General features: G+C 44.3%; 1 protein-coding gene and 1 long non-coding RNA gene across 3 annotated transcripts in view; one reads left to right on the forward strand and one right to left on the reverse strand.

Annotated features, from left to right (window-relative positions):
• Positions 1-375: 375 nt before the first annotated feature.
• LOC138845141 (uncharacterized) lies at positions 376-25,113 on the forward strand. Its single transcript, XR_011381933.1, has 3 exons — positions 376-683; positions 13,959-14,028; positions 24,665-25,113. It is a non-coding gene; the product is annotated as an uncharacterized lncRNA (long non-coding RNA).
• Positions 17,611-26,212, reverse strand: part of ARB2A (ARB2 cotranscriptional regulator A) — a 472,110-nt gene continuing 463,508 nt past the window's right edge. For both annotated transcript variants that reach the window (XM_008261940.4, XM_051853996.2), the window contains one exon: positions 17,611-20,603. In XM_008261940.4, the coding sequence (XP_008260162.1) occupies positions 20,461-20,603 (143 nt within the window). In that variant the 3' untranslated portion in view covers positions 17,611-20,460. The remainder of the gene's footprint in view (positions 20,604-26,212) is intronic.

The following is a 26,212-nucleotide window of genomic DNA, read 5'->3' on the forward strand; positions in this document are numbered from 1 at the left end:
AGCCTGCTTATTACTTTATCATGCTCCATTGTTTTCCAAATAAAGTATACCTTTCAAAATCACGTGGGAGTTAATTTTGTATTAAGGTTCAGAAAAATGCAATTTTAGATGCCTCCCTTATTCTAAGAAATACTTTTAAATTATACTGTTTCATGCAGTTTTAATCACACGTACACCTGTGGGGAGGTGGTCTTTGAATCATACCTCACAGGGATGGATGTGTATCCATTCTGCCCTCCTATATCCTGTTCCTTGAAACTCTGTCAAACTAGGCAGATAGTTTTACATCTGAGTGTACAAATTATCCCATGTTGACAGATGTTTGTCACTTAGTAACTTCTTTCCAAGTTTTCTCCCCCTCCCCTAAGCCTTCTTTGCAGCTTGCTTTGTTGTTTTAAAATATGCATGTCTCTCACTGGAATGCCAGTCACGAGTGCAAACTTTGTGTCCAACCTCCCACATGAAATGATCCTTTTAGAGGGAACTCGATATGTCTCAATCTGCACTTCACTCAAAGCCTCTGGGTACGGGCCACTCACTCACTGGTCCTGGCTCCACAATAACTCAGCAGAAACGAGTTTCAACTAAAAATCCCCTTGAGTGTCTCCCAGGGAAGAAATATAGCTCCTATAATTAAAGGAGGCAACGGCCAGAGGGGGAATGCAGCCCGCAGCCAAAAAAAAGTAAGAGTTTTATTTATTTGCTGATTGAACTTGGGTTGTCACGGCCAGCAGGTTTATCCACAGTGGAAGTGCTGGTGGTTTGTACTGTGTGTGCACAAGAGGGAGAGGTGGGAAGAAAGAGGCGGGGATGGGAGAATGACAGGGAAGAGGAAGGTGGAAGAGAGACCAGGCCAATCCAGGGGGCCAGAGACATTTCCTAGCTCCGGATCTGAATGAAAACTTGGGGAGCTGAGGGCTCTGGAGGGGGACTCGGAGATGAGGGCAAATGTGCGGCATCCTGAGGAATAGGAGAGCTCTAACTGTTTTCCCCAGAATGTGACAGCGGGAAAATTATTAGCTGTGCCGTGTGTGGCGGCTTGGTAGGTGGGGGGTGGAATTACGGAGGGAGGATGTGGAGGGAGGGAAGGAGTTCCAGGGCTCCAAGCACAAGTGTCAGGGAGCCAGGAGCCCTCAGTTGCCTAGGTGTGGATGTGAGATCTTCTCTGGAAGACATGCACCTTATTTTAATTAGTTTTTATCTATTTGAGCGGATGCTGGCATTGGAAACACTTTGAGGATGATTTAGGCTCTCAGGATGAAGAGAGCTCATTCAGGTCCCAACCTCTTGGACCACCCCCCAAGGGGGGTGGTGGTGGTGGTGGTAGAGGAGATGAGGGTGGTGATGATGGTGGCAGCTCTGGGCTTCAGAACACAAGGAGTGCTCGGGCCGGGCAGCTCATTTCTATTAAAAAAGGCAAAACTTTAGCACTGATGAAAAACAGATGATTTTTTTTCTCCCTCTCTCTGAAACAGTTACTCTCTTTTACTGATGCGAAGTGACGTCAGCCATGCCCGCCCTATCCCCTTGGAGGAAAGGGAGTGAGGAGGAGGGGGTGAAAGGAGGGAGCTGAGAGAAAGAGCTAGAGAAAGAGGAGCTGAGAGAAGAAGGAAAGGGGTGGTGGCTGGGGGCAGAGGAGGAGAGCGAATCCCCTCCACGCGCTTGGCCAAAATTCCACAAAGAGTGGGCAAAGCAGTGCGGCCGAAGCCCGTGATGGGTGGGACCCCCATCCCTGCCCTCACCCGATCCACATTTTCTAACATGTGGAAAGCTTACAGGCCCTGTGCACTTATAGAAGCCGATAATGCATTAGCTCTCAGCAATATTTACAGCACCACTTCTAATACACACCAGATGGTTCGCGACTGTGCCGCCCCAGCCAGCTCACTCCGCGGTTTTACTCCGCGGCACTTTGTTGCAATTACGCTCCATGCTGAGACCAATTTTATTGGTGACCTATTTTTCATATTTGCAGCATTTTATGTTAAAAACCTCCTCTCTGGCCTTTTTGTAAAGGGCAGAGCTCCGGAAGGGAGCGCGCAGGAGGACAGCGGTGCGGTGGGGCCGTCGAGGTGGATATTAATATTTATCACGATGTTACACACCTCGGGTTTAAGTGAGTAAACCGGATAGACATAAGTGCTCTGGTCATTATGTTTGTTCACTCGTCCCCGCTTTGTCAGACCCCCACGGACTGTCTACACGGCGCGCTGCCTCGGAGTCAATACATCGGACCATAAATATTGTATTCCATTAATTATCGCCGCACTGCCTTAGCCTGGGTGCCGGCGTCCTCGTACGGCGCAGGGCAAATGAGGACGCTTCGCGAGCATATTTCTAGGCTGGGAACCCTGCTGAAATTTCCGCGGAGTCTGGGAATTCCTGGAGTCTCAACCCGGGGCTGGGCCTGGGGCTGGCGCGCGGCGAAGGGGGCGGCGGGAGGAGGCCCGCCGCCGCCAGGAGCGCTTGGTACCTGTTATCTCGCCACGCAGAAGGCCATTTGGCACGCCGGGGAAGGCTTTCAACTTTATCTCCCGCCATGTAAATATCCCCGAGTACCCGACTCGGGGACTTTGTTTTGCACCGAACAATATAAATATCCTATTTGCTACAACGCAGGTGTGCTCTCCCTACCCAAACTCTGTTGTGTTATTTTTTTATTTTTTTTTCTTCCTCGTTTATGGTAACTCTTTATACTCCCCTCCCCTGGTTAATAAAAAAATCACAGATGTTTACTTTACTGATATAACCTATACCGTGGTTAGGCTGAGAATAATATGCCTCAACTAGCAGTCATTTACAAATAATAGAAGCGTTCTGGACGCATTCCAATGCTACACATGTACTTGGTCATAAAATGATACGTGAAAAAATTAACATCTGCTTTCCTAAAATCAAGTGTGCCAAGTAGCTTTTTATGAATGCTTTCCTCATTTTGAAAAGAAATATGGAGAGATAAACTGGCACCCAGATGTATAGCGTATTTATAATGGGTTTTAGGATTTAAAGGTAGCTAGTCAGTGCACAAGCCATTTAAAAGCTGACGTTTTAAAAGCTACTTAACCCGAGACATCTTTGAATCCTGAAGAGTCTTCCAAATTTTATTATTGGAAGAGGAATGTACTGTAATTTAATTGCGCATCCAGGCAGAACTACACGCAAGCTGAGGCGCGGCAACCTCGGCTCTGCAGAAATTCCAACTCGCCTTTTATTTACCTAATTTCTCAGCAAGATTCCCAGGCCCTTAAGAAGGCAGAGCTGGAAAGTTTAGCTGGGCTCCTTTTTTGTTGTTGTTTAATTCCACTATTAGGAAATGAGGCCTACCTTTGAATTATTTCATTAGGATTTGGCCTTTTGGGGGAAGGGGTGGGAACCACAATCATTAGTGGCTTTTTATTATTTCTACAATAAATGGCTGGATGCTTTGTTGAATAAGCTGCTTGAATGTTTTGCAGATGTCCCACTTAGACCAGATCTGACCCCCTGTTTCCTCCCAAATAAGTCGCTTAAACTCTCCCACCAGTCCGTTTGCGCGAGGGCGTCCACCTCGGCCCGGCAAGTTTGCGCGCCTTGGTCGAACTCTTGTGAAATTTCCACCCCGCTGCACACACACACACCCCACACACGCATTTACACACTCGCTCCCACCCACTGAGCCCCTGAGCGTGGCAGACGATAAGAGGAGAGGAGAAAAGGCGAGGAACCGGCGAGGCGGAATGGGGAGGAGGAGGGAGGTCACCCGGTGGTTACCCCCCGCCCCGCGCGAGGCGCGCCCTCCGCGGGCCCCTCGCCCCCCTCTTTGTGCCTTCGGTTTGAAACGTTGGAGGTGGCCCAGGTCCCTTTCCCCCCTGCAAAGCCCTGGGAATCTGGATTTGCCAAGTGCATGGGAGCGTCCGCCCAAGGTGTTACACCCAGGGCGCCGGGCCGTGCCCCAGGCGCATCCGCCCCCCGGCACCGCCCCGGCCGCGCGTGGGGAGCCGGGGGGCTTAACAAAGGGCTCGGCGGGGGCGCGGGGCGCGGCCATGTGACGGGCCGAGCGCGAGTCGTGGCTCCGCCGCGGGGAGGGGCGGCCGGCCCCGGGGGCCGCGTGGCTCCAGGACATGAAAAGCGGGGCCGGGCTTCGGGCGCGCCTCGCTGGGCCGCGCTCTGGCGGCGGGAGAAGTGCTAGTCTGGCTCGGCGTTGGAGAAGCCGCACCTCTCTTCTCTCCAGCCCTGACTTGAAAAAGCACTTGGAGGAAACTGTGTGCGCGCGGGGAGGGCCGCGAGGCCGAGGGGGGCCGGCTGGTGGGTGGATGGGGAGCAGGCTGGAGAGACAGCTCCTTTCTGAGTGACAGGACCCCTTTTCAAAGGGCAAACGGGGCGGGGCGGGGGGGCTTCTGATATGAATAGGAGAATTTGCAATGTTTTGCAGTTACTCCCCTCCCCTGCTTTTAATTTCTTTTTTCCCCTTTTTCTTCTATTTTGCTTTTCTTTTCCATTGCTTTCTTTTTTCATACTCCCTCCTCCTCTTTTTAAAAACTTTTTTGTTAGATTGGAAATGCGTGCGGCCAAATGTCTTGATGCGTTTTCAGGAGAGAGAGAGAGAGAGAGAGAGAGAGAGAGAGAGAGAGAGAGAGAGACTGACTTTGTCAAGTCTTCCTGGGCTGGTGTGAACGTGTTTTTGTGGACTCACTGACCAGAGTGGGAAAGACAGCGTTCAGACAGGCGCCCTTAAAGACGGTATGTGTGTGTGCGTGTGCGTGTGTGTGTGTGTGTAGGGGAAAGGAGAGGCTAACTTAGAAAGTTCTCCCTCACTCCCATCACCAAATCTGTCACATCTTTGCGTCTCCCTAGAAAAGAGACGGTGGCCTCATTTCCCCATTTGAACATCTCGAAAGTGATGATCAGATGCCTCTGTGAGAAATCAGAATGGGAGAAGGAAGCTCAAGTCACACTCAGATTTTTTTCAGCTCTGCCTTCATGGAATTTAGCCCTAGAAACACTTCTATTATCTCCATTCTCAGCCCCAGTTTTTTTTTTTTTTTTTTTAATTGAAGTACCATGCCTTATAGAGGAGAAAACCTTCTTTCAGAAAAGATTTAAACCCACAGCACCAGTTGTTTGTTGTTGTTGTTGTCATGATTACGATAGTTATTATGTCGTCCCCTCTTTTTTGCACTTGATCTGATGAGAGAACTTTTTTTAAGAGTGTGAAATGAACGACACAAAGACAGTATATCCATGAAAAGAAGAAAGTGGTCCCTTTAATGAGAAGTAAAGAAAACCCAAATGTAGATGAAGTGTACCGTAAAAGCTGCTTCGAAGTCCATCCTAATTCCCTTGGGCTCGGGCATCATCAATGTGTGATAATTGGGCGTTCTCCGAGGAGGTAAGGCGGCCACAGGGTGGGGAGTCCTGCAGCGGAGCCTCCCTGCCCTGTGATCCCGAACAAATTTTACCCTAGAACTTGGAGACAATGCAGACCCCAGATTTCGCTCTTTCACCTTCAGGTGCTACCTGCCCATTAAAGTATTTTTTTTTTCTTCCTGAGTTACTGTGCTCCTAGGGGATTCTCACCCATGGTCCCACCCCCAGGGTACCTCCCAGCATACTGGTATACACTGGGCCATATTCTAAGGATTTTGGACTATTATTTTGTGATCAACTCTGTTTAATTTTCTGTTTATTTTCGGACCTCAGCCTTTCTGGATCACAAAAGTCCCCACAAGGAACACAGCAATAAATCTGAGCAAAAATAAGACAGGTTTCCTCATCTATGTGTAATACAGTTAAAGGACATTGTTTTGTCAGACAAGCGCTAAGTAGAAAATAAATCTCAGATGCTGGGGAAACAAAACGGAGCGCTTCTGGCATGTGTGTAAATTTACTTTTAAAAGCAATAAATCAATGTTAAATTAAACAGCTGGGTACCCTGTCTAGGAGAAGGTTCCGTGTTTAAGACCTTGATGGGAGAAATGTGCTATTTAGCAAGACACCCCCCCTCCTACACACACACAAAGCGAAATTTGTATTGTGATTGGGGGCAAAACTGGCCTGGGAACTTTTGCTCTGAACTTCAGAGAGCAAGAGGGGAAGATGGGGCATGAGTTGTAACTTGTGTCCAACCTCGGAACACGGAACACGTGTTCTCAGACATAAGGAGATGAGGGGGTTTATGAAAATGTTTTAGATGTTTTCTAAATTGTGGGTCAATCTGTGTGAAGTCCAATTTTCATTAGCTTAGGCTTGCTGACAGTTTTTAGTTCTCTGGGTTTATTTCTCCTGTAAGTACTATAACCTGTGCAGGTATTTTAGTGAGTACATGGAGCATATTCTTATCTAATATTTATTTTATTCCCGATGTGGCTGTTTTGCATAGTAAATAACATAGTAGAAAAATCAAGAGAACTGTTACTTTCTATCCATTATCCCTGTTTCCACTGAGAAACAAACCTGAAATTGTAATAGCATTTAAAACTCGTGAAATATTTTAATATTTCACATTCTAAGGGTTTTTTTAAGGAAAAAAAAAACCCAAACACCACTTCACTGGGAAAAAATTGCGTATGGGGGCTGGAGAAAGGGGACAGAACAATAGAAAACCCAAGCTCTGGCTCTGTGCTCACAGAACAATGTGAATCAATGAGCTATCGCAGAGACGATATTCAACAGCAGGACATTACGAGTAGTTTAAGGCAAGCGTGCATGTACACTGGATTATTTTTCCAGCCTTAAAATGAAATTCCAGAAAGACTCAACAGCTCTTTAGAAAGCAGATGTATTATTGAGATGAGCTCTTTTGAATTCAGATCAACTGATTTTAAACAAAAATATGGGGCTCTTGCCTATACAGAAAGCGGAATGTTCTTTTCTTTCTCTCTATCGAAACTTCCAGAAGCTTTATTTTGTGGTTACACTGTTAGTCCTGTTCCAAAGAATATTCAGAGACTTGAGTAACGCCATTGAAACTTTAAAAAATGGGAAAAGTGCTGTTTCCCCCCTCGAACTGCAAAACTATCAGGGATGTGTGTCCGGCGTCTTAGCTACCTTTGACTTTTCTTTAGCCAAAGGAAATATCAAAGGGCTAGGCTGCCTAGGGTCCTGAGAAGGCAGCATTCCGTTTCCTTGTCCTTCCGTGGCTCGTTAGAGAAATCTGTGTCTTCTGCTTCTCCCGGATCGCCTGTCAGGAGAGGGCTGGGTAGCCCTGGAAACTCAGAATGACTCGGAGCATCCTGCCAGGTTTGCCCAGTCATGAGCTTGCCTCTGCGCTGCAGCCCCCAGGAGTGCCTTCAGCCCAAGGTGAGCCTTTCAGGCCCTGCTCTTTGTCCCCACGTGGATGGGAAGGTGCAGAAGTAGTGAGACGCCGGGCTGTATGGGGGTGTGTTGCGGGGAGGATGGGAGGGGAAGCAAAGGCCGCCTGCTCTAATTAAAGACGATAAGCAGTTCTATGAGGAGCTGTCCTTCAGCCTCAGCTGGAGGCAGAAACAGTCGGGCGCACCACAGCCAAGTCTGTCTAAGCTGGCCCGGGGGGTGCGAAGAGCGCAAGCTTGCAGGTAGCGCTGGGCTCAGGTGAGCCTGGGCCGGCGGTAGCGCCGCCGCGAGTGTTTCTTGAAGTCCCCCTGTGCCACCGCATCCGCTGGTCTCTGCAAGCTGGGCTGACTCCGGCGCACTTTGATTCTAACTTTGCTTGCTAGATGGCGCTCGGCGTCTCAGGACCTTCCGTTGCAGAATTCAGCGGCTTTGCAGAATTCAGCACGGTTGTTCTGAACTAGTTGTGGGCATTTGATTAGCGCGGTGCTGGCAAGGTTATTATTGCCCTTGTTTTTGTCACCCTTGTTCTCTTTTTGATTAACGTAGTGTCCAGGTGGGAGCTGCCCCTCTTAATCCGTCCAATAATAAAATTCAGGGAAACTCTGCACCTGATTTTAGGGCACATTTATGGCTCAATTACCCGTTCTGATGTATTTCAAAAAGCACCTTAGTAACTTTTCCGCCAGGAATCTGATTGCAATTCTCAGAAAGAAGGGAAATCAGCAGGTCCAGATGGTTATTTACAATCTTGGAGCTTTAGCAACAGGGTCCGCCGCCCTTCACTCCCATTTCAGGATGAATTAAGCTGGTCTTAGGGAACTTAGTACTTTGATTTGTCATTATGGAATATTAGTGATTGATTTAAAAAGTATTATGATTTATTGAAAACCCAAATAATAAGAATTGATCCCAAATAAAGTGCATGTTTTAATATCAGCTATAAAAGTCACCACAGAGGTTGTTTCACATGGAGGATGATTTGTGGATCCTAATGTATATTTATTTCAACCACTAAGTGGTTCTTCTCAGATATTCAAAACACTTTTGGGGGAGCATCCTTTGTGTTAAAGCACAAAGACAGAAAATCAATAATTCTAAGTTCTGATGGGAAAAAATGAAGATGAGTCCAAAGGACCTGTGCCTTGTTTTGTCAAATGAAGACATCACTTTCACAGCATCCACTGCTTGTGTGCCATTGTCTGTGTTTCAAAGAAGGTTGCAGGTAAGGAAGGCAATAGCTACCAGTGAAAGTTATCTCTTTATAGACATTTTCCCATCACTTTAACAAAAGGGAGTTTCACTTGTTACTTGCTTTTTGGGTTGAGGGAACTCATTTGTTTAGAAATGTCCCACCTGTGGGAAAAATTCCTGACCCTCAGAGCTGGATGGTTTGGAACCCTCTTGCCCAGAGTTAGCTGCTTTGGTGGAAACTCCGCAAAGTCTCTCCCTAGGTGTTAGGCTGAAACTAGCAGGCGCTGAGAACCTAAAGCGGAAAATTTACAGCTTGATCAGCCCCAGCCGCACACCAAAAAAACCTGCTACTGGTGCAAACATATGTTCCACATTAAGTTAAGCAAATGGCTCTCTTTTTTTTCAGGGTTGAAAGTTGATCATGAAAAATCAGATATGAGTGCATTATGTTTCCAGTGGATCCCCAGATCTTTAAATGCTTACAAATCCTTCCCGATCATTTACTCAAGTGATTTCATCCACTGTATTTCCTTATTAAGATCCTAGTTTAGAATCTCCTGCAAATTAAATGCAGTCAGGTATTATTCTCGGCAACACGTGTAGTTTGAAAAGTTGGCTGAGTTGAAAACTGGGTGTATTCTTTCTTCAAATGTTAAACTGCTAGATAGCTCAAGTGTAACTCAGTTATTCTAATGCTTTCTCGGTTTCCACATAGACCTCTTAACTTTAAAAAGCAGAAATTAAAGTGCAGAATTTATTTTAAAGTTCCTTTAAAGTTTCATGCGCTGGAGGAGTCCGTGATTTTTTTTTCACGGCGTGACACAAAATAAAGGAGTGATACCAAAACCTTTAATTATATCAGGAAAGACTTCTTTTAATGCATATAACTATCCTTTGCAAATTTCCTGTGGTCATCCAGCTACCTCCCAGCTCTTGTTATTAGAAGACCAGTCTGGCTACTCAGACATTGTCTGGCACCAAAGTTCAGCATGGACTCCCCAGTCTCCGCGACAGCTCTCTGGACAAGTGGCAGGGGAGGCAATCGCGCAGCAGGCACCTTGGGTCCCTTCCTACAATCTCGGGCATCTGGCTTCCCCTTCCCTCTCCATATTCGAATGATCACACTGCAGATCTGAACCACTATTGTCATGTGGAAGTTTGCTAGTTATTGTTTACGCCTCACTCTTCTTTCCCCCAAGGAGTTTTGGAATGTTTAAGGGATTATTGATTTCCAAGAAACCAGATGAAGAAGCCTGTTCTTCTATAACGTATGAAATAATACTTTTCTTTAAATGAGCAGTGTATATTTGACATTGACAAATGGGCAAGAGACAGGAAACTTATTTTAAGAGACTTTGAAGGGAAAAAAATAGGACGGCAGCAATCCTATAGAAGAGTATAGGTTTGGATTAAAACTTTGAATAATACAGGAAAAAATGGCCATCTATGCTGTCAAATGGCTTAAAGTTTCACCAAGCATGTACAGGTGGCGAGGAAACACCACTGGAGAAGCTTCTATCAGGGGTCCTGAGCAGTTTCCTCACTGTTTTATTATAAAGAAAATGAGCTTCTCATTTTTCCTTTCCACGTTGTCGTCCCCCCCCCCCCCGCAACCTGTGGTCCAGAAATATCCACTGAGGTCTGAGAGTTTCTGACTTAAAATAACTTGGAAAAATCATTTTGAAACTGATCAGGAATACAGTTTCAAGGGAAGAACATCCTGGTTAAGTACAGATCTTAACTACCCGTACTCCAGTAGTCCAAGTCATAAAGGAGATCCCCGTGAGGGCAGGAGAGTCCCCCAAACCCAGACTGAGGACAAACCCTAGGCCCCCAGAAGTTCAGTCAGCGCTGTCCCTTCCATCCCCGAATTTCTACCCTACATCCTCCCCGGGACCCCAATTCCCTTTTCTTGCTCCTGAATTTGGGAAGGCTAGAACGAAATATTTCATTTATCCAAAGCTGGAAGCTCGGTTCAAGGAATGGGATCCCGAAAAACATACCAGACACAGACTTTCTAATACTGTGCAGAACTTTCAGTTGTGGGACCGAGCCTAGACGGTGGGGGTGGATCCCAGTCTAAAGTCTGTGAGTCTCCAAGTCACTCTTATTCAACAGGTTCCCTTTACAACCCTGCACACTTCAGCTGCCAAACTGCATTAGCCAACCTGAGTTCTCCCTAGTTTGCATAAGAGGGCCATGCGTCCAGTTTAAACATCTCCCCACATGGCTGTGTTTCTGGAGTAGTTCATATTTGCCTTAGGATTTGGGCAAAAGAGCTCCTGGGACCGAAAGAATGAGAGAATGTGGAGGGGAAAAATATCTTTGGGGAAAAGAGAGATCAGGAGTGACTCTGCAGACTGGGACGGGTCTCGACATTTGTGAAAGCAGAGTTGAGGATAGTGTGGGCTGCTGACTCTCCAGAAACAAACCCGTTGTTGACCTGTGCAAAATGTAATGCAATGGTTGTACAGGACGGAAAGATACAGTGTTTTGACGCTAAATTGCTGGCAAACTGAAAAACTCAATGAAATTTTTCGTTGCAGTACTATGCCAAACAGAGAATGATTTTATCCTGATACGAAGGGCAATCCAGGCTGCTATTCAGGAACTATTTTGAAATTAGTTTACTGAGGGCATTTTATAGGAAAGAAACCCCTTCACTTAGGGTACCGGAGCTCTCTCCCTTTTCCGCTTATTCTTGATTCTTTTTAGCAAAGTTTGGATTAAGTTGGTTTGAAACTATTTCTGTACAATCGATCTTGAACAGAAATTTGGTTTTGGTCGCCTCACCTTCTCTAAACGTGCTATTTTCGTCCGCAACGTGGATTCAAGAGACAGGATGACTAGAATATGATCCTGGCAGGAGGGAAAAGATTTCACTCCAAGTCCACCAAAGGCGAGTTTGAGTACAGCAAGGCGCGGTCTGAGGTCTTTAAAAAACTAGTCTTGTCTTAGGAGTGCCGACTTTAGTGTTGCCAGGGAGACCACGCAAAGAGAAAGATGCCACACGGGAGTGATCTTCCTCTGTGGCACTTGCTTCGCGGGACAGCAAGAAAGAAAGCGCAGCTCGGCGTTGAGGTCCACGAGGAGAAGACGGGCCGGGTGCGGAGCCAGACGCGCCTCCTTTCCGCTGCTGTCAAATAAGTCCCTGCCCAGATCTTCCCCGGCGGTCATTAAGCCACCTTCGGCAGCTCCAGTCCCCGGCAGGGCCGTGGGACCAAGGTCGCGTGGTTTTGGACGCGCATCTGCGGTGCAGGTGTCTGGCTGCAGAGAGCTCCAGCCCTGGGAAGAGCGTGTTCCCGGACCACCCCCCCGCCTCGCACCCGGGTCGGTGCGGAGCAGGCAGGCTAAAGGCGGCGGCGGCAAAGTTGGCCCAAGAAAAGTCGGGGTGGGCGGAGGGAAGCCCCCGACCGCAGCCCTGACCAAGCGTGGCGCTGCTTGCAGCCCAGACTACATGCAAATTTGGGCAGACGCGCGGCAAATGGTGTCGACCCGGGGCGCTCTGGCAACAGCGGGCAAGGAGAAAGCAAGACTCTCCACGCACAGCCGGCATTCTCTACATTCACTGCAGTTTTGGGCTCCGATCCTAAGATTTCGGGAGCCAGTTTCCCACGGCGGGGGAGTGGTCGGAGAGAGGAATCCGGTGAGGCCGGAACTTTGGGGTTCTGGCCAAGGGCAGAGGGAAGGGGCGCGCTGGGCGCTGTCCATGGTGCTGGGGAGAGTGCAGCTTCTTCTCGCTCCACTCTCTGTCCCCAAACCGAGTTCAGGTGTGGAGACGGGAAGGGTGTACCAAGAGTTTGTGCGGTTGCAGGTGTTTTACCCTCCTTATAAGGTGGAAAGCGCGAATGTGGCTTTATAATGGAAACACTACTCTTGGAGGGTTCTACCCTGCATTTCTCAGTCATTACTGCTTAACCAGACAGCAGTGTGAACCGGTCAATACAGGGCTGTTTCCTGCTTTAAGTGTTCCACATCATACATCAAGGGAATCAGCAATTCTTGTCTTACAAAATAAGGAGGAACAAAAAGAGGGTGCTTGGAGACTTTGAACATACCCCAAAGGCAAGGAACTATTTTTCCAGATTTGGTAGGAAGTGAAAGCAGAGCAGGTTGACCTACTGGATAGCATGAGTTTATTGAGATATTATTGAATATATATAGATTCAAACTCACTTTTAAATGATTCCCTAAACTTCAGACTTGCCAAACGCTATAGTTTTGTGTGTGTGTGTGTGTGTGTGTGTGTATCAGCAAGAATAAAAGGAGTGATTTACCTACTCTAGTCCTTACTATAAATTAGAAATAGCTAAAATTTCATTTTAAGTTCTTAAATGGTCCTCTAAAAATTGCAGTTTCAAAGCACAGATCTGATTTCTTAAAAGGCAGGTGGTCAGAAAGAAAGCAGGATACAAAGAGAAATGATTTCAAATGTAGGGCAAAGAATTAAATAGACACCTAACCTACCTAGCAAGGGGGTGACATTCTTGTCACACACAAACACATCATGTGACAAATTGAAGATAGGCTATGCACTATGTTTGGTCCAACTAGAAATGTGAAAAATAGGAAAATAATGCATCTCAATTGTTTTTAATCATGAAAATCATCTTACATAGCCTTTGCAACTTGTGTCCATATGACAATGAAGGCAGAAAAGGACAGGAATCCAAACAGCTGACACCGTGGTAACAACTGGCAGCATCTCATTTGATATTTGATATCAAGCACTAGATCAATATCTGCGAGATCAATGCAATTTTAATGGTTTTCTTTCAAAACTGTATGGGAACCAAATTGTGACACTGTGTGCTAGGATTATTTTTAGAGCTGGTTATTCTAGGGGATGATATTAAGTAATTTACTGAAGCAAGACAAAAGCAAAAGGAGAGGGGGAAAAAACAAAATCACTACAACAAACCATCAATAATTCTACAGTTGATGACTCCTGATTAGCCAAGGACCCAGATAAGGTGTGAATATCTATTGGGAAAAAAAGCCACTTAGTTATGGTTTTAAAAGAAGGAGAAAATAAGTCTTAGAAAAATAATTAGGAGGTGAATGAAGATGAACTGGGTCAGATATACCTTTTTTTCAGACACACTGCAATTAGGTGGTACTTGAACAAAATAATGAAAATATTAAAAAGATCAAAGTCTTTTAGTTATAGGGTCCATGCTCTCATGTGTGGAATTTGGTGGAAAATAAGATTTTTCTGCATCCCTGGCAGAGTAGAAAACTGAGAGCCCTCTCTGATCCCTAAGCAATACTTCCACAAAGGTCAAATAGAGGGGGAATAGCAGATAAGCATACATATTGTCTATTATTTTCCCTAGAAGGGTTTATACCTTTACAAAATAAGATGCAACTAGTCTAACACAGAAGCACATAGTTTCTTTGACTTTGACTGATTTGCTTACTAACTCATTTCACTTGACAAAAATGCTAAACTTGGATTTATTTATTTGTCTTTACAGATTCAATTTTGAGGAATTTTTCACCTAGAGGGATCCAAGACCTTCAGTCCGAACAGCAACTCCTGGGGAGGTAGATGATGGGGGAGGGTGTCAGAGGGGGTGCGCCTAGGTGAGCATTTCTCTAAGGAGAGTACTAGAGGTGGGATGTGCTGCTTTTAGGTAGTGTTCGGGACACACAGAGGTTTATGTTTTCACGTGAGCAAGAAAATGTCTTTCATTTATAATTCAACTTTGATTAAAAACCTGGAGAAAATGAGTTTTTCACTTGAAATAATACCAATATTTAAGGAAGTCTCTGAAGGATGAATTAAAAATCTCCCATTCCTCTTTAGATACAGGATAAAATACTTAAAAACCACATAGTTCTTAAAACTCTTCCTTAAATTTTTTCCCTAAAGTTTTTCTTTATGACAATAAGTTGCCTGATAAAGAAACTGACATCACTTCAAATAAGTCATTGCATTCTATGCTCTTAAAGGAAATTCATATCTAAGTTCTTTTGCAGAATATTAGGCAGTAGATTTCTTAAGAATCTAAGTAAAGTTATATTTTATAGGATTCCATTAACTCCATAAAAATGTTACATTCTACATGTCTCTATTATCCATTTGATTTCATATTTGACAGATTGCCTACAAACTAAAGACACCCAAAATTTAAATAAATTTTTCTTTAATGAAAAAAATCCAACTTTACACACAAATGCACATTATATACTAACAATTTACAGATGCAAATTAACTTGAGACATTTAAAGAAAGATATTTATAACAGTGCCTTGCAGATTTTAATGTGAGCAATTTATTTAACAGAAAATAAGTTTACAAACATTAATGATGATCTATATGTACCAAGCACCTATTATGTTACAGTGACTGAAAAGACACACACATACTGAGAATGTTGTCTGTGTATTTCAGATGGAATGGGCACATAGGTGGATATGTTTGTGTGTGTGAAACATATATGTATATATCCATATCTACATGTTTTTCTATTAGATTAAACAAAAACACCCTGAGTTATTTAAAAGGCTATGAACTTTATATTCAATTGTAGTTCATCTGAACTTCACTTTGGTGAATCAAAATTTGACCAATAATTTTTCATCATAGCATGAAGGACAGTATTTGGAATTTAAAAGTTTAATGCAGCTAAAATGCTGCTCTTCTTAAGCCACTTTGAAGTAATGCTAGGGAGTCTACTATACAGATCTACATGTTAATCTCTAGTTTTGCCTTCAAACAGAATTCAGTTACAAAGAACTTGGAAAGATTTTGAATCTATTCAGCAGAGAAAAACTCTTTAATTTTCTGAGGAGTAAAAACTCCCCAAGAAACTTCATATAGCTTCTTAGATTTTGCTTAGCATACGTGATAAAACATTGATTGTTGCAGTTTGGTGACCCATGAAATTTGGGGGTTAGTTTTCTCTTCAGACCAGAGCATATAATTATGCAAATAAAGAGCTGTCACTGATCTAGTGAAATACTCACAAACGCATGCACTCTGAAATTGGACAGAAAAGTGAAAATGGTTGGTGATGTGATGGTGCCATGGTTTGTTTTCCTGCCAAGTTTCTATCCAAGTTCATTATTCAAATTGTAAACTTTAAAAAGAGACATATCATTCTTGGGGTGTGGGTTGTCTTTTCATTTCAGATTCTTTGTATTGGTACTGCAGGCTGGCCACAAAGTACAGTTCGACATTATTTGACCTACGACAGTTTCCCATATTACCCGCCGTAACAGTCAAGGAAGAAAAAGCTGATTGATCTGGAAAGAAAGATGCAAAAGGCCTCTCTAGATTTCTTTCTAGAAACATGTTTCTTGTCTGTTTTAAACAGAACTCAACTCCAGCAATACAAAGAACACAGTGAAAGGTTTTTCACAAATCTCAAGGCAAAGAACTGGGAAAAGTTGCCTGGAAGGCCGCATGGATTAAGTCAAATTTCCATTTTCAAGCTTTTCACATTCAAGGGGGGAAAGACTGGTCACTCTGTGATGTCCACTTAATGGTCAAACTTGCAGCACAGCTTTCTCCTAGCTAGCAATTCAGGCCCACTATATACTCGGCGACTTTAACCTCTGTGCTTCATTAACAGTCGATACTCCTGGAAAAACCCTTCTGCTAAGAATTTAAGGAGAGCCCCCCAGTCTCATCATGCTCTTTGGCATGGAGGTCTCCCGATTCCAAAGTTACTCCTGCACAGGCTGTTGCATAATTCTAGATGTCACGGAGAGTCCCACTGATGAAATCTGAGAAGGCTCATGTCAGACCGCTGACTGCTAAAGACATCACCACATGAAAGATCAGTGGTGTGAAACTTTAAAAACATCGATCCAAATGAATCAATTAAATCAACATTCATCCCTCCTAAGTGTGAGGTTTAAAACTATCATTGTTGCTTTTTTCTTCTTTCTAACATGACATAGATTTCAAGATAAACGCTGGAATGCTTTGATGGCTACTTCTGTTCTCCAGTCTCCACTAATCGACTTTGTGCTGTTTCCCTCTTTTCAACATCTTCCAGTCCGCGTACATTCTTCACTTTCAGTACAGTGCATGACAGTTGCAATGCTTTAAATCTAAAACCACCTAACAAAGCTGATGCTTTAGGTAGGGCAGCTTTAAGCTCTGTGAAGTGTTGATTAAAAACCCTTTCCCAGACTCAAACTGATCTTTTTGGAGATTAATAGAATATTAGATAAAAGGAAGACGAACAATTCAAGAGACTCCCACTCAGTCATTCTATACAAGGAAGGAAGGAAGGAAAGTATTCAATTTTTGAAAGGGAGTACCTCCTGGAGTCTTTTATTTTATATTATTATAGCCCTTAATAAGTAATCATAAAACAACCACTACCATTATCTTCCAACCCCCCTTTTTGCCCACCCATATTTCAAAGATGAGAATGTCTCACATTTATTTCTTTTTTTTTTTCCTCCAGAGAGAAAGGGGGAAAGTTTTAAAGAAATGTTTGCACTTTCTATAGTAGTAACTATCTATAAGTGTTTTAGTCTTATAGACACCAACAGGCACCTGTCAGTTTATAATAAAAAGTTTGATTACAATAAGATACACACACATCTGGACTGGAAAATACAGATAACCCAGAGAAATGTGTGTGGGGGGAATCAGACTTATTAGCAAGATAAAGTAGTTAGCATGTCTTGTCACCCACATCCTCTCCAGGAGTTAACAGGTTTTAAGGAAGGAACAGCTGTAAAATAAATGTGAACACATTATTTTCAGGCTGGACACAGTACATCCAGAACCTACAGACAGGAATCTGGGAGCAATTTAACCTCACCAGAATCCCTCTGAAAAAGAACACTTATTTACCATATGTTAAAAGTTTCCTTTATAAAACAAGAGTTCAATCAAACAGTGTTTATATTTCTTTACCAAGGAGCTATTTCAGACATCAAAAAACAAATGTCTTAAAAAACTTAGCTTTGTGAAAGGTGCGAAGCAAACAGTGACTGAACCAAAGTGAGGATGTTAGCTCATACAACAGTTAAGTACCTGTATGGGTTGAAATATTGATGAAGGCTGTCCCATCATCCCTTTTATGTTTCTGCTTTAAAAAAAAGAAAATCTCTACAGTTACAAATAAAGGAAGTCCTGAGCAAGAATAATACACCACTACGTGTTGGGAAAATTGTTTTTATTTTAAAATAGTAAACAGAAATATATTTAGGAAACTCTTGTGCTTTTTTTTTTTTCTTGTATAAACAATAATGCAATCCAGGTCAAAGCACAAGGCAAAAACGTAAGAAAAGAACAATTATTACAAGTAGATGGTCTCCCTTTCAAATATCCATGAAAACTTTAATGAGTGCACAGTTGGCCACCTTTAGAAAAGCAATTATCTACCTGGCTTTTAAGTTTCAACAGGACTAGCTTGAAGGTTAAATTTATGAACAACTCCTTTCACTTGCTCTAAGAACTACATATGCAATGAAAATCAAAAGCCTGCAGCCTAACTTGAAACCTCCCCTCTCCTAGGAACCAGTCTACGGAAACCAGAATGGGGAGAAAGAAGATCAGAGTAGAAATACTGTGAATGCTGGCCGCTCCCAGGCAGGCGGGCTACTACCAACCGCTTGTTGTCAGTCGAGGAAAATTGAGGTGAACAATATTATTACATTTATTCCAACAAACCCATCATCAACAGGTTAACAAATCCTACATTGCTAGGAATCTGATCAGTTACCAGCTGGGGGTATGGAAGGGTTTGCCTGGCTCCCCCTGGGTTGCTACCGCTCAGATCCACAAGTAAAAATTACATTTACACAACTTAAGTTTGCAAATAGCTCTCTACAGATGGTTAAGCAAGGCCTAACCATCCAGTAGTTTTAAAGTATTAAAGGCAATTACACAGTGATTTACTGTAGAGGTGAGAAATTGGAGAGAAGAAACAGGAGTGATTTCCTTTATAGGCTGAACATATTTGCTATAATTCAGCTTCACAAATTTAACATTGCACAAGTGTTGCTAAAAAATGCTATAAAATTAGTTTCCTATGAACATCTTCATGTGCTGAAAACACAACACTACTTTCAAAAGTTTGAAAAACGTGCTCAGGTCCACATCAATTCTCGGTGCGCTCACTGGAAGGTACCATTACTTGACATAGGTCACCATTACCTCAGAAATAGGAAGAATCAGATAAAAAGGGTCACCATCACAGACCAATGTGTTTGAAAATGGTGGGGCTGTACATTTTAAGCCATCCAGGAGCTGGATCAAAATGCCATTTTGGCTTTTCCTATGTTGTTTCTGCTTAAGTAACATCAAAAGATACATAGATGCGCTCCCTGGAAAAAGATCATTCTAGTTTGCCATTATTCAAACTACAGAACCAGTGGATGTAACTGGATGCCAAACACGACATGAGATACGAGTTTTAAAACTTGGTGAAATCAGCTCATAATATAAAAACATGTGTCCACGAGATGGAAGATTTTGGGTTATCTCCCTAGGGTGTTAAGACAGTTCTAAGTTATCTTGGGTACATTTTACCATATCCTCAAACAAGGCAGGCATATTCGTTGTTGCATACACTTCTAAAAAGCATGAAAAATATTAAATCCAGAGTATCACTTATTAGAAATAATCCCTGCCAGGTAATTAAATTCTTCAGGTAATTAAAAACTGATAGTGTTAAAATTTAATATTTTAATTTAAAAGTCAGCAAAATCTCAACATATTTTATCTCTTGCATTTCACAGTGTTGGCCAGATCTTAGTTGGATTTAAATGCTGAATTGTTGAAAATGTAGGGCAAGAGCCTCCAAAGGAAGTGGGGTAATAAAAATTGTACCGTTGGGCTAGAGGAGAAAATCTTCCACACCAAGTCTCTCTCTTCCCACTGGAGCAGAAAACGAAAAAAATCATTTCAGTCCCGTTTGGCCTTCAAGAAGCAAAAGGTTTCAGAGTCCACACGGGTTAATTTCCCCCCCAAATTCCACTCCTCAGAGGGCCCAACTGCAGGAAAGCTGAGGACAGATCAACAGTAAGGACCAGTGGCCACCAGCACCGTCCTCCACACCAAGGATCTAAAAAGCAGAACCTGCGTTCCCTAAATAGCAACAGCCACCCAACACGCGTCTATTCAAGAAGTGAACGCGACGGCCAGGTGGGGGGACATTCCATGGAAAAGGGAGACCTTTCACACCTAGCCCCAAACGGTCTGCTCCCCTCTGTTTTGCTTTAAACAGTCTCTCCTGCAATCAGAGGTTTGTGTAAAACCTCTCATTCCACTGGCGAGGATTCTCAGCAGGAATGCGGATCCGGCAGTTTGTAGATTTCTTTTTATGCAAAGTTTGTCTTCTGCTCTTGAAATGAAAATAGATCGTTAGGGAGAGGACAATTTGCACTCCTAAAACGACGGAGTACTGTCGTGGTATTCATGGTCTGCATTTAAATTTGGCTTTTTTTAGGGAGGGGGAAAAAAAAGAAACGAGAGAGAGAGAGAGAGAGAGAGAGAGAGAAAGGCTGCCCAGCGGGAACCCTCGTTGCACCGGGAGTGTGCAGTCTCGTGCCGTGAGCCCTGGCCGGATCGGTTCCGCGGGGGACCGCGGCCGTCGGGGCCGGGGCTGGGCCGGGCCGGGGGCGGCGGCGGCGGCGGCGGGCGGTAAGACCGCGCAGACGCCGCTCGCCCCTGCGCCGCGCGGCCGCGGCAGGGCAATTAGAGGCGCGCGGGCCGCGCCGGGCAGGGCGCTGTCAGCCTCAATCTGCGCGCTGACGGGCAGCGCCCAGCCCGCGCGCACTCCGCAGGAAGCGCGACCGGTGAACCCATATTGCTTTGACAGTTGCACTCATCTAGAAATAATGCAAAACGCTATTTAGATGTATATATCACGACCCTGTGCTCTCGGAGGAAAACAATCTAATGAGGGCCGGAGCCGGCGCGGCGACGGCGCGCGGGCAGGCGGGCGGCGCGTGGGCGCGCGCTCCGGGGCCCGGGCCGCCCCGCCCGGCGCGCTCGCCCCGCGCTCACAGCTCCTCGTGCTTTATTCGGTGCGAGCGCCGCGTCACCGCCGGTTTCAGGGAACTGGTCTTTGCCTCCGAGGCTTCGGTAAAGAATTTGAAAATAGACGGGAAGCTCTTCCAGGAAGTGAGCTCGTGACGGTCGGTGCCTGCGAACGAAACAGACAGACAAAAAAAATAGAATCGGTGACGATGGGGCCTCGCTCGGGCCCAGCCACGTCCAGGCCCCGCCGCGGCGCGGGACCGCGACCCGCCCGCCGAGCCCCCGCCCCGCAGCCCCGGCCCCAGCCGCGGCGCGCGTCTCCCGGCTCGCGGCCGCCTCCCCGGAGCGCACCTGTACCTGGGGGCGCCCCGCGCCGCCGGGGCCCCGGGGGAACCCGGCCCTGCCCCGCGGGTCGCCCGGGGCCTCAGCCCCGCCGGGCCAATGGAGGCGCTCGCTGCGCAGGGCCACTCCCTCCGCCGCCAGGAAACCTCCCACTTCCCCGGCGCGGCGCGCGCGGGGATTGGCTTCCCCTGCGCGCGGGATCCGCTCCCGCACCCACCCGGGGGCACCCAAGTGGCTCGGCTTCCCGAGGAAGCAGCCCGGCGTTTCCCCCGCCTCGCCCGGGATCAAACCGCACGGGATGCCTGCTTAAGGCCGGGTTCCGAAGGGGCTGTGCCTCCCAGCGGGCCACAGTGCCGCTCGGGGTGCAGGGGGCAGGTTTACAGACAGCACGTAGGCCTCCTGGTTTGGAAGGGGGGACTCAGAAAACACAGATTCGCTGTCGGTTTATGGCGTCATTTTTTTGTACCACGTCTTCTTTCTGTGGCTTCGATTTAATAGTCACCCACCGTGTTTTTCAAATAATAAAAAAAAATTACCTTCGGTTTAGCACAGGCAGCAAATGCTGATGTAGCCATAAAAATAGGTGAGGAAAGAGAGTAATCTGCTTTTGATCACGTGTGATAGTTTATATCATTTTACCAATAGCTTCATCACTGAACGATTTTTAAAGTTAAAAAAAAAAAGAGTAGAAATAATGAGTGGAAACAGCTGAACTCTCTTTCTAGATCACTCAATTATGCAGGGATACTGCTTGGGAGCCTCCGGATTCAGGGCCTCTGTCTGATACTTTAACATTGTTAATGATAATTCTTTAGTCTGTAATAGTAGGTCATTGCTATGGTTACTCTACAATGGTGCAACACTTTGCTTTCCCCTTCAGCTATTCGCTGAGACCTGGTAACCACATTTGTTGCCTAGCAACAGTTTTGTGACAGTATCACAATCTGGGAGTTACAACAATAAGGATGCTATGGCTGCGGTCGGCCGGAGAGCAGAAAGCTACAGTCTGTGCATGTGACTTAGCCGTGGGAGCTGGCCCTGCTGGAGGACCCTGCTCTCTGGAGGTGCCCTCACAAGGATGCGCTCCAGCCTCCAGCTCTCTGTACAGGGGCCTTGTGGACCCGCATTTGCAAGGAAGACCCCGTATTGAAACATCCTCCAACACTACTGTATCTCAGAATAAAAACTGAGGTCGTCTCTCTTTGCTTATTCATTGCAGGCAAAATTCAATGCAATTCAGCGGAAGAGGGCAGGGATGGGTGCAGGTTTATCCTGGTCAATCCTAAAGTGCCTAACAGGATCCTGACAATTCTTTATAGAATTCTTGGCAGACTATTGTATGTGTGTATACATACATACATACATACACATATGCCTACCTGCATCATAGGAACATAAAGCTTCAAGTTATTTTTATTATAATTTTTACTGATTTATTCAAATGATAATCTTACATGATGCTTTTGAATTGGAAGCATTTATTCTCCAAACCCAAGGGAGCAGTTCTAGATGTGTTCAGACATGCCTACTTTAAATGAAATTTGGTTTCTATCCCTAAAAGGGGACTGAGTTTCTGGTTAGATAAGTGTATGAAATGTCTATTTCCACAGTGCTGGTAACCCTAGTTTCTGTTCAGTAACAAGTACTAAATGGAACTTGAAATGGTGAAATAGTTTAAAATCAATATCTCTTCCTTTTGAAAGACCATTCTCAATGCATACTACACAGCAATACCCACCCCAAACACAGTAAGAACCCCCCTCCCCAAGAAAAAGGTGGTAATGGTTTCTTTTCCTTTCCATTTCCCAAACTTCTGACCACATTTGGCATTTCCTCCGTGGTGTCACACTTACAGCTCCTAGTGTCACTAAAGCTATGGTCAATTCATACCCTTTCTCAGGGAGCTCCTCTCCCAATCCCTCCTACCCACTGAAAACCAGTTCAGTCTAAGGATCCGGAGGGCCCGAAGGAGCCCACAGTCTGAAGCAATTTCCACTTCTTTATTTCTTCTTTCTTGGTGCCAGCCTTTCTGAAGGATGAAATTTCCCTGGTGATAAAATCACTCCAGAAGCTTTTTAGTTTTAGCTGATGATGACTCTGCTTGATTAATCCTGGGCTGAAAAGACCAGAGTCCCTGAGATACTGAGTATCTGCACCTGCTCTCAACATTTATCCTTGCAATTTAAGAGTATAAATAATGTGTGCTTCTGTCAGAGGAAGGGAAATGACTAGTAGTACAAGTAATAAGGCAAGGTAGGTTAGCCACTGAATTACAGAGAACAGGGGAGAATTCTCCCTAAACTAAGGAACGGTGACAGAATTATTTTACATAAAGTATCTTTATATTTTAGGAAGTATGTCTTTAATAATTTAATAAGTAGCATTTGGAAGTTGGGTCATTGTGTGTCCATCTGGGGCTGCATATACACATTTCAGGAAAATGTTTGGCAATCACTTGCCCAAGTTCAGGACCAAAGTTGAGTGAAAATATTTACAAGTTAACATGAAAATACACACGTGACAATGTTCAGTAAATGCAAACATTTAAGAGCAGCTTTCCAGTATTTAAAACAATATATCACTTTAGGTGAAGTTAAGAGTGGTGCTTTTTATTCCATCACTAGGCCATTAAATTATCTATTTTTAAAAGGGTATAAAAGGTGAACGTTTGAGTAAGTTGAAAAAGCAGGCATTTGTTAAACAACTGCAAGGATGTTGAGGAACAGGGAAACTAGCTCACTTAGCACTAACCGTGTCATCGGAAAGAGATAAACATGGTTTTGCAGTCAGGCCCTGGTCTTTCCTCTACCAAACTTTACCTTTATCAAAAGCCTTCCCTTAGCTCTATGACCTCTCTACTTTTCAGACTTCCACTTTTCCTAGTCTAGATTTACACAGGCAGGGAGCAAAGGATTTCCCCACATTCTCAGCGAATGATTTCTGTAGCCTTTTGGACTGGCAGGCTTGTTCTAACTGGATAATTCACCGTTGGGGTGACTTCACTTTCCTAATCTATAAAATCAATTTAATATAAAAGTAAAGTTTAAAGGATCACAGTGCTTCGTTTTTTTGTGCCTCTGCTCTGTCTCAATCAGTGGTTCTTAAGGAGCAGATCAGTTGTCTCTAGAGAGATTCTGGAAATTTGGAGGGGGATTTTGGGTGGTCAAAATGGCCAGAAGGTACTATTGCATTTTGTGGAGGGTGGTCGGGGGTGGGGAACAACCTGTAATTTGTAGGGGACTACAGGATGATGAATTGTTCTGCCTCTCACATGGCTTTCAAATGTCCCACAGCTATTCATGCAGTTGAAAAATCTGTTTATAATTATATGGCTTTAGAATTTAAACGTCTTGCAAATAATCTTGGTTTCAATATACATGGAATTTTCCAGGCATGTAACGCCATGTAAATTGAACGGATTGTGTACTTTGCTTTTCAGAATGGCTTACTCTATGACAAAATCTCATCACTGATAGCACCACTGTGCATGCTACTCCAGCTGTCAATAAGCACTCCTGTGTGGCTTGCATTTGTAACTGTCAAGTTCATGTGGATTCTACGCACAGGACCAGAAATCTTACTACTGTACTATGGCTTTTCAGGAATGTTTGCCTGAGCACTTTAAATATTGAGATGTGTATTAGTTTTTATTATGAATTACTTTTATTCCTTCTACATAGTAACTAGAGCACCTCAGTGACTTAAACTTGTGAGTAGGTGGATTACGTTATCTCTAGAATTTATTTCAGAATAGTAAAGCACTGTGTCATTGGAGGTATTTAGATAATCAAGTGTCAGCTTAAGTAAAATGAATAATTTTTTATTACAGTAGAGACTAGTTCTCCCAACAATCTGAACTGTATGCTATCTCTTACCCTTTCACAGAGCATAAGATATTTCTCCTTGGGGCCGGCGCTGTGGCACAGTGGGTTATCGCCCTGGCCTGAATCACCGGCATCCCATGTGGGCTGCTCCATTTCCCATCCAGCTCTCTGCTATGGCCTGGGAAAGCAGCAGAAGATGGCCCAAGTCCTTGGGCCCCTGCACCCAAGTGAGAGAACCGGAAAAAGCTCCTGGCTCTTGGCTTAAGACTGGTGCAGCTCTAGCCGTTGAGGCCAATTGGGGAGTGAACCCGGATGGAAGACATCTCTCTCTCTCTCTGCCTCTCTTCTCTAATTCTGACTTTCAAATAAATAAATAAAAATCTTAAAAAATTTTTCCTTTATTTCTTACCTGTTTCTTCCACAATTACTGTTTGTTAATGATGTTTTTCATTGTGAAATGACCAAAAGGCAAGAGGATCTTCTAATTAAAATAAATACTATATTGAATATTTATCCTTGACCTTGATCATTTGTTTTAAAAAATCAACTGTAGCCAATTTCAAAGCAGATTAAAGACAGCATAAATGGCTAAAATGATTACAATATTTAAGTATGAAGGATGTGACTATAAATCATATGAGAAGGATCAAATCGCTAGAAGATGCTATTTGTTTTCCCAAGAGACTACATATTTAAGAAAAATGTCTTGTAATAGAACTGACAAACCAGGCTACATTCACATACTAGCATTTCAAAATTAAACAAAAAATGGTTGAAAATAGCAGTAAGAGTGGAATGCCCAAAGAATAGCAGAGAGCCATCACTGTGGCATAGTGGGTAAAGCTGTCATCTGCAGTGCTGGCATCCCATATGGGTGCCAGTTCGAGTCCTGGTTGCTCTACTTCTGATCTAGCTCTCTGCTATGGCCTGGGGAAGTGGTAGAGGATGGTCCAAGTCCTTGGGCCCCTGCACCAACTTGGGAGACCTAGAAGAAGCTCCTGGCTCCTGGTTTTGGATTGACACAGCTCCAGCTGTTGTGGCCATTTGGGGAGTGAACCAGCGGATGGAAAACCTCTCTCTCTCTCTGCCTCTCTTTAACTCTGCCTTTCAAATAAACAAATAAATATTTAAAAAAGAATAGCAGAAGAGAGAAGAAACAAACACAACTTCCATCATGTCTATACCCCTTATTTCTTCTTGTAATGACTCTGACCCAAGTGTTTCTTATAAGTCAGCCTTGTCCACACTCCTCTCACTTGATCTTAGTGCTTTAATTATTAAAAAAAAAAAAAAAAAAAAAAAAACTATGCCAAAATATCTACTGAGTTAGTAGCCAAAATCCTGATGTTTACTTTGGCAGATGTATGCTATTCTGAAACTGCACCTCATTTTTTGCAATAGTTGTCTTTTTTTTTTTTTTTTTAAGATTGATTTTATTTGAAAGGCAGAGCTACAGAGAGAGGGAAGAGAGAGGGACACACACACACACACACACACAATCTTTCATCCATTGGTTCATTACCCAAATGGCTATAATGACCAGGGCTGGGAAAGACCAAAGCCAGGAGCTTCATCCAGGTCTCTGACAATGGGTGGCAGGGGCTCAAGC

The sequence above is a fragment of the Oryctolagus cuniculus genome, chromosome 14, assembly GCF_964237555.1.
Source record: "Oryctolagus cuniculus chromosome 14, mOryCun1.1, whole genome shotgun sequence".
In the NCBI taxonomy this organism is placed as follows: Eukaryota; Metazoa; Chordata; class Mammalia; order Lagomorpha; family Leporidae; genus Oryctolagus; species Oryctolagus cuniculus.